The following is a 12,940-nucleotide window of genomic DNA, read 5'->3' as shown; positions in this document are numbered from 1 at the left end:
CACAGGAGCCAGCTGGAGGTGTCCTTGCGGGAATACTGACAGCATTGCCCCCCAGCAAAGCTGGGAGATGGACAGAAAGGAGGGATTTGTGTAAAGAAAACTCTTAAAAGCCCACACGGCCCGTGTCCAGGATTGTAAACATGAAATATTTATCATTTAACCTAGATAGGAGTGAGTCATACAAAACCCATTAAAAGGTTTCAGGTACAGAATATGAGAGAGGGAATGCCATTTCCTTTGATATTTTAGAGGTCTCTGCCACACGGTAGCAAGAAAAGGTCAGGGTTACAGTTAAAACTCTTGGCACTAAGTTGTGTTTTCCAATTTCTGTTCTTATGCCAGATACACTTGGAATCAACAAGGAAAAGGGACATCTTCAAAGCAATGAGCTGTGCCCCACAGAGACCTTCAGCTGCACTTTGTATAATGGTCAGCGATGAATGGGAAGCCCACCAGGTTCGACTCAAAAATGTTAAATGCATTCTGTAACCCGCCTCTGTGCTATAATTACACTTTTATTTGCCTCACGGAGTCAGTTGGTTTCTTTCCTTAAAAAAATTCTGTCAACCAAAGGTGATTTACAGCAACGATGTGTTCCAAGGCAAGACAAAGCACAGCTTCCAGGACTGGGCTCCACCAAAAACTGCCCTTGAACCTCCTCCTGCCTCAGGTGCTGCTTCCCTGGGCAGCATCCAGCCCTGCTGAAAGGAAGCTCAGACTATCTCTGTTACATTCACAGGGTAAATAGAAATGTTCAATACCCAGTGCTGCTTCCTGGCAGCTTTCACAGGCATCTCTCTTTTTTTTTTTTTTTTTCCTTTCCTAAATTAGATCTTTCTATTATAACTTCAAGGCCTCATGAGTCTCCTTGGCATTTATTAAATAACAACTAAAGTCTTCAATTTGCCATGTTACTACATGATCCAGTTGTTCTCTATCTAATAAATCATCTGAGATCAGACTGAAGGAGCTGAACAGGGCAGGGAGATGTTGGAGCAGGGCCAGCACTGAGTGTTCTGAAGTTCAGTGCAGCCACGTGAAAAATGGACCCTAAACACTGAGGGTGAGGGAAAATCAGATTGGGCTCCATCCACCTCCTTTCTGTGCTGTTTTTTCCCTAAAAAACTCAATGGTCCCAGCAGGGTTGTGCTGTTATAAATCAGTTTTGCCCCAAAACCCAAAGAGGTGCTTGGGGAATGGAAAACTATCTCCAACAGGGGAAAGGTTTTGTGGAATCTGAAGTTATCAATTTCCCTGCTGTCCTAGACATGGATGTGCCCACAGCCAGCATCACTTGTGACCCATATTCCCAAAAAACAGCAGCACAGCAGATGTGGCTGGTGTTTTAACATAGCTCCATGTAGGAATATTAATTGGCCCCAAAGCCACAGGTTACCCAACAACAAAATCTGCCCAGTAAGTCCTTTTATTCCTGCTAATTTAGTTTTAATCTTGTCCTTTCTCTTGCTGGGAAAAAAAAAATAACAAAAGCCATTGCCTGAGCTCTGATTTCAGGCTCTGAGGTATCCAGAGACACCTGTAATGAGCACCTATCCCTGAAAACAGGAGTAGCAGATCCGGAGGTCAGGGGAGATGTTTCATTTTGGAAACGTGAACGTTCCCCTGCCATTCCAGCCCTTCTAACGAGGGGTCCAATTAGTGCTCCTGACTTTGTCATCCGTCCAGTGCTCTCATTTCTGCCAAGATCAGGGATCAGGAAGGCAAATCACCCCTAATGGCACCTCTGCTCTTCTTTCAAGTGAAAGTGGCACACAGAGCCACAAATGCCACCTCAGCTGGGGACAGCAGAGCTCTCCAGCAGCAGCAGCCTCCCCCCTCCCAAGCAACTGCATGTGCACAAAAACATTTATCAGGCTTCTGGCCACAGCTTTGACTTTAATTTTATTTTAAAAGTGCATTCACATGTAAATTGACTTGGCCCGGGAGGATACATGAATACAAGAGCCCTTTCTTCCCTCTGCCGCGGCATTAGGGAGGAATATGGCGAGCGAAGCAAAGTTTCCTCACCTCCAGGCTGCAATTCTGCAGTGAAGGAAAAGCAAGTCCATTGTTTCCTCCTGCACACAGATGCTGGCTGTGCTGTTTTCAGCAGTCTCGTTCAAGCGAGCCAGATCAGAACATAAAAGCATGTTACATATCCCAGGGACAAGAACACGCAGGCAAATGTCTTATCGGCCCTGTTTTATCTGTTGTAAGAGCAAGAGATAAATTAATACGAGTTTGTAACTGTGTCTGATGGTTTGAAACATGGTCCTGCCCCACATTCCCATGGTTAGATCTGGTTTGGTAGTAGAAGACTCCTGGGAGTGAGTAAAAAAATTAAAATGTGAAGCTGGAGATGAGGAAAGGGCACAGAAATACATGTGCTCCCCAAAACAAGAATTTCTGGGATTAAAGCAGGTGGAAATCTGTTCCTCACCATGTCTTGTGATGTGTTGCCACAGAGTGAGCACAAAAAGAGTGCAACATTCTCAGCCACCCCATTTCCAGCCTGGGACCCTCCTTAGCTGTTGTTCCCCATTTGCCATCACCCAGCCTGAGCTTTTGACGACACCCAGCCAAAAGATGCTGATTTCCTCTGCAGCATTGCAGGTATTCCAGCCCCACAGGGAAACGAAACACACTGACAAAGTGAAAACAGGCATCACTTTGGGTTGAGGCACCGGGGTTTTGTTTGCCAGAGACGAGGAATGGAAATGCTTGTGCAGATTTACAGACTGAGAGCTGTGACTCACTGTGTGTGTTTTAGGAATGAGCAGGTTGAAGCGGCTGTCCCGAAAGGAAGCATCCCACAGCTTCGTTCTGCTCTGGAAGCACAGGGATGATAGCACGGGGTTGGCAGTGTATCCTTGGGGAAAACCCGCTTGCCAACAAAACAGGGATGAATTAGAGCGCTAAAACTTTGCTGTTTCGCTATGTGAAACCTCCAACAACCCAACAGCTCCAGGAGCCCCAGCACCGACCGCTTCAGCTGCTGAAAGCAGAGGCCTTGGCTCTCTGCACCTCAGTTCTCATTCTGCACCCCAAACTTTGCACCTGGGACAGCCAAGTGTTGCATCCTGCCCATATTTTGAGTTTCCCCCAGCCTGTCACCCCGAAGGCAGCGGATGGATCATCCCCCGCTCTGCGCATAGTTCGGAGACAAGAGCCGAGTACAATCTCGTTCTTTCCGCTGCTGTTTTGCCGGTCCGCGCTGGGACCGCGGTTTGGAGCCCGGCCCTGGCCGCGGGGCTGCTGCAGGAAGCCGCGGTGCCCCTTCCCCCGGCGGCCCTTCCGTTACGATCGTTACCGGGCTCTCTTCGCCCTCCCTGCCTCCGCTCCGCTCCGCGCCGGCTCTCGGGGCCAGCGGCCGCCGCTGCCTTTGTGCCCCGGCCCGGTGCGGTCCCTCCCCGCCTCCCCGCCGGAGCCCTGCGGCGCATGCCTCCCGCTCCCCGGGGGCAGGGAAGGAAGCGCCGCCCGCCCCTGCACCAGCGCGGCGGGCAGCGGCGGAGCGGAGCCCGGCGGAGCCGACAGCCCGGCCCGGCCGCCGCCAACCCCCGTCGCCCCTGTCGGCCTCCTCTCGGCAGGTGAGCGGCGGGCGGGGGCGCGGCCGGGCCCGCTGCGCCGGCGGCCGAGGGAGGCCCGGGCCCGGGTCCGGGGCGGCGGAAGGCGGGAATGGGGAGCCATGGCGGCGCGGGCAGGGCCCGGCCGGCCGCGGGCAGTGGGCGCGGCGCCCCGCGGGGGTCCCGCGGGCGGCGGCTGCGGGCGGCCCCCGAGGGTGGAGGGCCCGTCATAGCCCGTCTGGAGTGCCCCCGGGCTGGGGGTACCCCCGCGTCCCCTCACGGAGCCTCTGTGGGTGCCCCCCGGGTTGGTGTCGCTTCATGTCCCCTCACGGAGCCACTGTGGGTGCCCCCCGGGTTAAAGTCGCTTCATGTCCCCTCATGCAGCCTCCTGTGGGTGCCCCCCGGGTTGGTGTTGCTTCATGTTCCCTCACGGAGCCTCCTATGGGTGCCCCCCGGGTTGGTGTCGCTTCACGTCCCCTCACGGAGCCACTGTGGGTGCCCCCCGGGTTGGTGTCGCTTCACGTCCCCTCACGGAGCCACAGTGGGTGTGCACCGAGATGGTGTCCCCTCACACATCTGCTGTAGGTACCCCCTGAGTTAGTGTCCCCTCATGTCCCCTCATGCAGCCCCTGTGGGTGTCCCCTTATTTCCCCTCACAGAGTTACACAGGGTATCCCCCTCCTTCTGGGTGTGTGTCCCCTCATTTCCCCTCAGATCCTGTCTGGGTGTGTGTCCCCTCATTTCCCCTCACACCCTCAGTGTGTGTCCCCTCACACCCTCTGTGAATATCCCCTGGGTGGGTGTCCCCTCATGTCCCCCCTCAGGCAGCACCCAGATGTCCCCTGACAGTCTCCATGGGTGCCCTGCCCTGGGTGGGTGCTGGGACACAAAAATTCACCCCAATCCCATCTAATTCATGCACGACCCCCAGTCCAAGTGTGGGATAGTGAAGGCACCTGCCTCTTCCCTGAGAACTGTGGAAATAGGTTAATAGGAAAAACGTTGGGGTTTTATTTTTTAATGAAGCTGGGAGCTAAAGTGTGTTAATTGTGTTGCTTCAAGGTAATGAGGTATCCTAATTTCTGTCTTTTTGATCCTTAGCTGCTTATTACAAGGAAAAATGGTTTTTTATTTATATTTGCCCGAGCGAAGATGAAGAATTGTCTTCCCTGGTTGTCTGTTACCTTACTCTCAGTAAATAAATACAAGTTTTAAAGAGTTTAGAGTCATTAATCCTTTAAAATATTTAATACCGCTGATTAATTTGAAACCAGAACTAGAGAATAATTGACAAGTGCAAGGTCAGGGAGGTTTCAGAGGGAAAATTGTGTCCCTGTACACTGGCAGAGTCCAGTGCCACTGCAGTTGGGACTCACTGTTTTTGTGTGGAGCCACCCAACTGCAGTAGTTTTTGGGAATTATTGTCATCCTACCAAATGATGCTGCAGGTGAAGCCTTCAACCCTCATGGGACCATGTGGAGGTGGTGAACTCTTTGGGGTGTTTACTGGAATTTTGTGGGTGGCTTTTTCCACTCTTCCACAAACCAAAGCTTCGTTCTGTCTGCAGTTTCTACTGGAACACAAAGGATAGTTCCTAATCTTCATCCTGCTTTTGTGCACTCCTCAAGATCTGTGTTTGCCAAGAGCTTTTATCCTGCAGTGAGGCCGGATGACTGATGTCTCAGGGTTATTGCTGTAGAGTGTGTTTCAGGAAGAAATAAATTCCCTTTCCTTCTCTCTCAGCTGCCCCAAGTCCCTCAGCTGTGTATGTTTAATGCCAAGTCAGATCCAGTAAAAACTTATGGAATATTGTGTGGTGCTCTGCTCTCTGAGGAGGAATTGGTTTGTGTCCCACCATCCTGGATGATGGTCCAGGTTTCTCCACATCCACCCATCCTGCACCATGTGGACACAGCCAGTGCTGCTTTCATTGGAAAACTGGAAAGCTGAGCTGCATGATCCTAAAAAAGAGCAGTTATGCCAAAAGAAACAACGAGCAGAGTATTTTGCCGAGTTCTCCACTCCCACTATGAAAGAATTCCTTAAAATTGTTCTTTCTCTCCTGCCACAAAGTTTTCTGCAAAAGTATTCAGTGCGAAGGGGATTGCACACACCAGTGCACTGAATACCATCACAGTGGGTCTTTGTGGGTGTGGGCAGTGCAGCATTATTTAGGAGCGCATGCCAAAAGGACTGGAAAGCACAGGAGGAGTTTCAGAAGTGAATTACCTGAATTGGGTTATGATTTTGCCAGAAAATACTACAAACCACAAATGATGAGTGCTCTGCCTTATCCCCAGTGACAGTAGTGACTGATTTACCTGTTCAAGTGATGTTGAGGAGAAATTCCTGTGATTATCTGGCACAGTAGTTCTGAGTGTTAATAATTTACAGTTTATGTTGCCAGGGTTATTACATGGAATTTCTGGAAGGCACACGCTTAATAAATAATTTCCTTTTTTAATTTCTTTTAGGATGGAGAAGAGACCGGTCTGAATATCTGTTCCATGGTGGACTTTGCTGTGGTCTGCTAGAATGTTCCTTATGGATGCTCCTCCTCTGGTAGCTCTTCAAACAAAATGGGAATCCTTTGGGCCAGCAAGGAATTGTAGATACCCCGTTTGCTTCCCTGAGTCTGACAGCAACGTCACCAGAACCTCCGTGAGCGCCAAAGTTCAGATGATCATAAACAACCTGCAAAGCCAAGAGCCTGCCCTGGGTATGAACAATGAGTGTGGCTGTGTTGTGCAGAAGAAACAGAAGGGAGAAAAAGGCTCCAGTGCCAGAGTCACATCCAGCACCACGCTGCTGCGGAAGCATCCTCAGTACAGCCAGTGTGGGTGCCCCGAGGATTCGGATGGCAGCGAAGTGGAGGGGAGTGTAGAGTTTGGGACTCTGCTGCTCGATTCTGACAGCGACGATTCTGTGGACCGAGGTATAGAGGAAGCTATCCAAGAGTACTTGAAAACAAAAAGCAAAAGTGCCCAGTCGTTGCCAAGGAATGCAGAGCGTTCTGAGAATGTGAGCAGAGACAAAAGGTTTAAGAGAGAGTTCTCCCAGAACAAAGTGGCTAGTAACCTTCTCCCTGTGAAATTTAATGCTGAGATGCTCTCTGAAGAGTACCTATCTGACCACCTGGGAATTGGGAAGAGGCTCCAGCCTGCTTCCCCTCAGAGCATCAGCAGCGATGACTCCTTTGAACAGAGCATACAAGCCGAAATTGTGCAGTTCTTGAATGAGAAGAAGCAGCAAGAAATTAGTAAATGTGTTACTGAGGAGGATAAAAAAGATTCCCGTGTGAGATCTGTCCTGAAATGCAACAAAGAAGCAACAAACAGAACAAACTGTGGTGCTATAAAACAAGGTTGTAATGCGCTGCTCCTGAGACACCATCCCAAGCTGCAGAAATCCAGTGCCCAGTCCAAGTGTTTGCAGTCAAAAATCCAAACAGAGCCCAGTGATTTCAGCCAGGCAAACCAAGCTTATCTAGAAATGGGCACTGCCAGCCAGCCTTGGCTCGTGGAGCAGGATGAGGGAAGTGCAGCTCATTACTGGGAGCCAGGGGAAGCACTCATCAAGGAGAGCATGCACACATCTGACTCGAGCAGTGATGATGGCATCGAAGAAGCCATCCAGCTTTACCAGCTGGAGAAAATCAGGAAAGAGGCAGGTCATGCAGCAAACTGTGTCCCTTTGCAGAGGGAACCATTTGATCCAAAGGGTATGGCAGACATTTCTGCCAGCCTGACAATTAGCTCCACAAAAAGTGCCTCACCAGAAATCCATAAAAACCCTACAAGCAGCAAGAGAAAAGAAGTTAATTCCAAGTCAACAGGATTAGAAAGCACCAGCAATGATTTTAATAAGCTATTTAAACCACTGAAAAAAGCCAGACATTTTGCACTTCCAGAAAACAAGATTACTGCTTGTGAGCTCACATTGCAGGCCTCTTGCAGAGCAGACACATCTGCAGAACTCATGTGTGCAGAAGCTATCCTGGATATTTCCAAAACAATCATGCCATCCCAAATGGGAAGTGACAACAAATCCCTCACTGCAGACTCCTTCTTTTCTCCCCAGCTTCTCTCGTCCTCCCGTTGTGAAAGTGACAGCAGCCTTGTGGACAGTGATGACAGCATAGAGCAAGAAATCAGGGCATTTTTGGCTCTGAAAGCACAGTCAGAAAACCTTGGAACAAAACCTCCCAGCCTGTCACGCTCCATCCAGATGCCTTTGCCTTCTGATCCAAACAGCCTCACCGGGACCCTTGAGCCTGCTCTGCCCAAAACACTGAAATTATCCCTGAGTCGGAAAAGGAGACTTAAAAGGGAAGGCAGAACAGCAAAACAAGGGGGGTCAAAACTACCTGAACAGCTGGAGACAGGACTTTTCCAGCCAGGTCACTGTTCCAAATTCCCGGCGCTCCAAGAGGATCATGCCCTGAGCAACCCCACAGAACTCCGGGATGCTCAGAGTAATAAAGACCTGAGGCAGCAGCAGCTGATGTCTTCCAAATTGTCTGGCTCTGATGGCAGCAGATGTGTGCCCTTGGACTCTGTAAACCCTTTCCTGCAGGTTCAGAGTAGCACAAAAAAACCTGTAAAAAACCCCATCCAAACCCCAGAGAGGGAGGGGTCAGGTGATGAGAGCAGCTCTCTGGACAGTGATGAGGACCTGGATAGTGCCATCAAGGACCTGTTACAGTCTAAAAGGAAGTTAAAGAAGAAATCCAAGGACCAGAAAGCTCAGTGCAAGAAGAAAGTCAGATTCAGTGAGACAGAAACTCAGCTACTGGATGAATTCAGTAGCCTCCAACAAAACGAGTGGAAATGTAAAAATCCCTCACTGCTAAAAAGCTGCCTCTCAAAACCTAGGAAAGCTGTGAGGGAGAATGCAGTCAGGAACCCTCCAGACAACATCAAACTTCTCAATGACAAGCCAGAAACCACGAAAAACCTGGAGTCTAACTTACAGCTTAAAAAAGGCAATAAACCTAAATCAGTTTCAAACCAGCGGGGGGCTAAAAATAGAAAATGTGTTTTCCCAGCTGTGTCAGACGCCAGTGACAGCAGCTCAGTGGACAGTGATGACAGCATCGAGCAGGAAATCAGGAGGTTTTTGGCAGAAAAGGCTAAAGACTCTGCAAGCAATTCAGAGATGCAAAAAGGTGATGCAAGTCTGGACCTACTTAGAGCGACCAAACAAACTGGTAATAAAGGAAAAGCAAAGCAGCAGCCGGTGGAAAATGAGATTGACCTGGTGCTAGGTCAGAGTAAAAAGACTGAGGTAGCTCAGCAAACTGAGGAGGTGAAGAACTCTCAGAGAACAGAAGGGAAAAGTGCAATGTTAGCTGGCAGTGGAAGATGTGCTTCCTCTGCAGAGAATGTTCCTACTACTGGTCAGTCAAAAGCTAAGCAAGGACTGGGGGGGGTCAGAGGTGGTGCTGCTGAGGAGTTACCTGGGAATGCAACAGGTAAAAGGAATGTCTGTAACACAGAGCCCCCAAAACCCAGCAGAAATGAAGGGTGTAAAGTGAGAAAAGTCATGAATGCAAAGCCCAGATCTAAGAGGAAGAATACCTTCCAGCTAAAAATCTCAAGTAAATTTATTGCGGGTCTGAAATACGCCCGGGACAGGAAGAAATCGATGCTTTTGAACAAAAAGCAGAAAGCAGAGTGTGTGCTCAGCCAGAGCAGTGCCTTGGGAATGGAGACAGCTTCCCAGGACACAGATGTACTTAACCCCTTACCAAAAGGGGAAATTACACCAGCAATAAAAGAACCCAGTTCTTCTCAGAAACTCATTGTGGGAGGGGCAAGTCCCCATGTAGCAGAAACCTGTGCAGGAGCTGGGTGTCTCCAAGAGGCAGCTGAGGGTTGCAGGAAGGCTGATGCTCCAGGGGATCAGTCCCAGTCCAGCCTTCCCTCACAGGAACGGAGTGTGGCAGCAGGAAAAGCTGATAAGGTTTGCAGAGGAACCTCCAGAGCTGAGAACACCCAGATGTGGATCAAGGAAAGAGATATCCACCAAGGCAGCTGGGCTGACTCCACTGCAGATCCCCCACACCCTGAGTGCAGTGTGGGAAAAGCAGATAAAGTCAGCAGAGAGCCAGCTCAGCACAGTGCTCAGGTGGACAGTAAGGGAGGAAATAACCAGCTGGACAAGAGGCCAGATCCAGGTTTAGCTTGCCCAAGGCATGAATTCAATGTGACAGCAGCAGCAGTGCATAATAGTGGAGGAGCATGTGCAGATAACAGTGTGCAGATGTGCATTAAGGAAGAAAAAGTTGACAGGCAGGGAGAAATTCAGGTATCCAGCTGCAAAATGGAAGGAAAAATACCTGTCCTGCAGAACAGGGAAGCTGCTAGTGAAGTACACCAAGGGCAGGAATTTTTAACCAAAACCTGTGCAAAATTTACTGACCTACCTGCAGGGGACTGCCCAGGTTCCCTCTTGGAAAAAAAGGTTTCAAATATGTAAGTACTTTTTTTTTTTTTTTTTTACACTAGCAGTCTTTTTATAAATTAACGGTGATTGTAATTACCTTGATAAAGCTTGAGAGAGGAAAGGAGAGGCAGTGGGAGATGCTGATACCTGTATATCATACACACACTAATGTGAAAATAATTCTATTTAACAGGGATATCCCGGATAGGCATTCGTAGCTTTTGTAGAATTTTGTAAATTATTTAAAGTGCTCTAAGGAAATATTTTTTATAATGATTTTTAGGGCTTGCATTCCCACAGGATGCTGTAGTTACTGTAGATAAGATATTGGCTAATCACACTTTAAATTATGAGGCCTCTAATTGTCTCTCAAAGGGAAACCTGTTTGCGCACAGAATTTATTTGGGAGCCTGTTCAGAGATCCTAGGAAAGCACAGCCTTGGATAGCAATGCAGATGTGACACTGGCCACACCCCAGCTGCCTCAGGACCATCCTGTGGGGTGGGGTTTGCTGGAGCTCAGTTTTCCCACCCTGAGGACTGTGGGATGAGGTCCCTGAGCAGAACTGTGGGTGTGGAGATCCAGCCTGGAAGACACAAATGCAAATTCAGGTAAATCAAGTGGATGGCTCTGTCTGCACCTCCTGTGCAAAGTGATCTCAGCAGCTGCTCAAAGTCCTTTTACATACCCAGAACCTCCTGCTAGCAGATGATTCCAAGCACAATTGCAGTCCAAGACAAGTGAAGGAGTGTGTCTGGTCAGACAACATGATTTCCCTGGATTTCCCTGGATTTCTGTACTGTCGGGCCTGCAGGGCTCAAACAATTCCTGTTACTCTCAACTCTCCTTTTGATGCCCTGCAGTTGCCCAGAGATGGCTTTTGGTTTCCTCAATGAACTTTCTGGAACTGAGTGCCCTTAACTTTCCTTTTTCAGAAGTGGTTTTTAAAATGTTACATTTCTGTGAACTCTTCACTGACAATTTTGGTGCAATAAAGCAAAGCTGGGTTTGCTGTAGGAAGTCACAACACAAATGGATTTTTTCAGCCACGGATATTTTCAGCACTGTTCTTTCTTCAGGCTCTTTCTCTGCCTCCGTTTCCAGCAGCCAGAATAAAGCAATTTTTCACTACTATCTTTTTATTTGTACTGACTTTCAACGGGATTGAAGTAGCACATTCACATCACACACACAAAAAAGTGCCCCCACACTGGTTTCGCTGCAAATTCAAAAGGTGTAAATTGGAGCTGTTGGCTCTTTCATTTTCATTTTTGTGTTGTGAAGTCCTTGGAGGAGTTTGTTCTCACATCTTGTCCCTGTGAATTGATCTGATATTCTCTTTGTCTGCTCTTCTGCAGAACTTCTCAGCCAAACCACCACTTAAGCATCACTTTGTTTCTCAGTCACTTCAGGAGTCTTCCTCCAGGCTGGCCTTAAACTTGCAAAACGGAGCAAAAGCAGCCAAGACTGGATCCAGAATCCCGTGGTGTCCCTGGTGTGATGCAGAATGTGGGCAAAATACGGTGTAGCATAGATAGTGACTGTGGCATGTAGAGAAATAAACATCCTTGGTGTGTTCATGCTGTCGTGCAGCTACGTTTGAAACATATTCCTAGTGCTCACTTGGCATTTCTGACTGTCCAGCCACCTTTCTGTAGCCCTGGGGTTGGTTGGCCAGGTTGTGTAAAGGTCAGTGTGTTAACTCATCTCCATTTTGTGGTAGGATACCTTGGAAAAGTGGTTTTTCCTTAGCTCAGTGCCTGCACTCCCTCTTCACAGGTTTATCTTTTGCTCTGCCTTGATTCTGTTGCAGGATTTGAGCCTTTTGTTTGGAATAGGTCAATAGGCTGGTATTTTAAACTAGAAGTTTTCCAAGTACCTTGCTTTAAAAGGATTAAACTGTATACTTAATTTTCCTAGAGATGTTGGAAGCACTCTGTACTGTTTGTATAAAAAGCTGAATGTTTCTTCTCAAAAGTTTTCAGTAAATCCACATTAAGACTTCAAAGGTGTCTCGTGCCCCTGTTGCTGTGTCTGTGTCCTCAGTACCACTCGTGACCTGATCCACTCCCAGTTAAAATGCAATTCCAGTTACCTTGTGCTTTAAATAAAACCTGATTTCAAACAGCACTTTTTTTTTTATTTTAATTGATGAACATGATTTGTATATAGGAACTGGTGTACATTGCTGAGTTTCTAATGTTTAATAAATGGGGTTCTGCCCATGGACCGTGCAACTGGAGTGTTCCTATGGTTTGTGTCATCATCTTGAGTGAGTAATAATTTCTGGGTTCCCTCTTCTTCCCTCCTCGCTGAGGATGTCATTGATTCTTTGTAACAAAGTGAAGGAGGAGAATTTATAAAATACAAAGGGTGGCTTTTGGGAGGTGAGAATGGTGCTTGTGGTAGTAGAACCCCAAGAGATTTCTTTCCTGGTGTTTGGTCAAGAAGTGGAATCTTTGCTTGTGTAATTCAATGTGTTTCAAGGAGCATCTCTGGAATTGAACATCCAGGCTCCAGTGGCAGTGTCCTCATCCTGGCCCAGTTCTCATCACTTGTTCAGAAAAGAGAAGTCTGGTGGTTTGCAGCAATAAGAAATCCCTCTTACACGTCACTAAAGGCTGAGCAATAAAAAAGATTATCTTGAGTGGCAATGAATTCCCACACGTGGTACCAAGGTTGGGACTGCAGTGTGAATCTCTCAAGGCTGAATCTTCATAAAAGCAGTTCCAAAAGCAGATTTTATTTCCTGTTCATAGTGCCAATGAGAGCCCCAGGGAGGGCACAGAGTGGGCACAGCCTGCACAGCCCTGTCACTCCAGTGCCAGCTCTGGGGAGTGTCCAGAAAACTCCTTTTCCCATTACTCCCACCCTCCTGAGACACCAATTAATTATAATTATTGCAGTAGATGCATGGAGCCATAAACCC

The 12,940-nt window shown here is 48.2% G+C and overlaps 1 protein-coding gene across 1 annotated transcript; it reads left to right on the top strand.

Moving 5' to 3' along the window:
- The first annotated feature begins 3,340 nt into the window (after positions 1-3,340).
- PPP1R26 (protein phosphatase 1 regulatory subunit 26) lies at positions 3,341-12,379 on the top strand. Its single transcript, XM_030961564.1, has 2 exons — positions 3,341-3,587; positions 6,039-12,379. Exon 2 carries the CDS (start codon positions 6,100-6,102, stop codon positions 10,042-10,044), a length of 3,945 nt encoding a protein of 1,314 aa, XP_030817424.1. The 5' UTR covers positions 3,341-3,587; positions 6,039-6,099; the 3' UTR covers positions 10,045-12,379.
- Positions 12,380-12,940: the final 561 nt, after the last annotated feature.

Source organism: Camarhynchus parvulus, chromosome 17, assembly GCF_901933205.1.
Source record: "Camarhynchus parvulus chromosome 17, STF_HiC, whole genome shotgun sequence".
NCBI classification, from domain to species: domain Eukaryota; kingdom Metazoa; phylum Chordata; class Aves; order Passeriformes; family Thraupidae; genus Camarhynchus; species Camarhynchus parvulus.
This window is presented reverse-complemented; position numbering and strand designations above follow the sequence as displayed.

Coding starts and splice junctions, on each gene's coding strand:
- PPP1R26 (XM_030961564.1), top strand. CDS start 6,100: ATGTTCCTTATGGATGCTCCTCCTCTGGTAGCTCTTCAAACAAAATGG.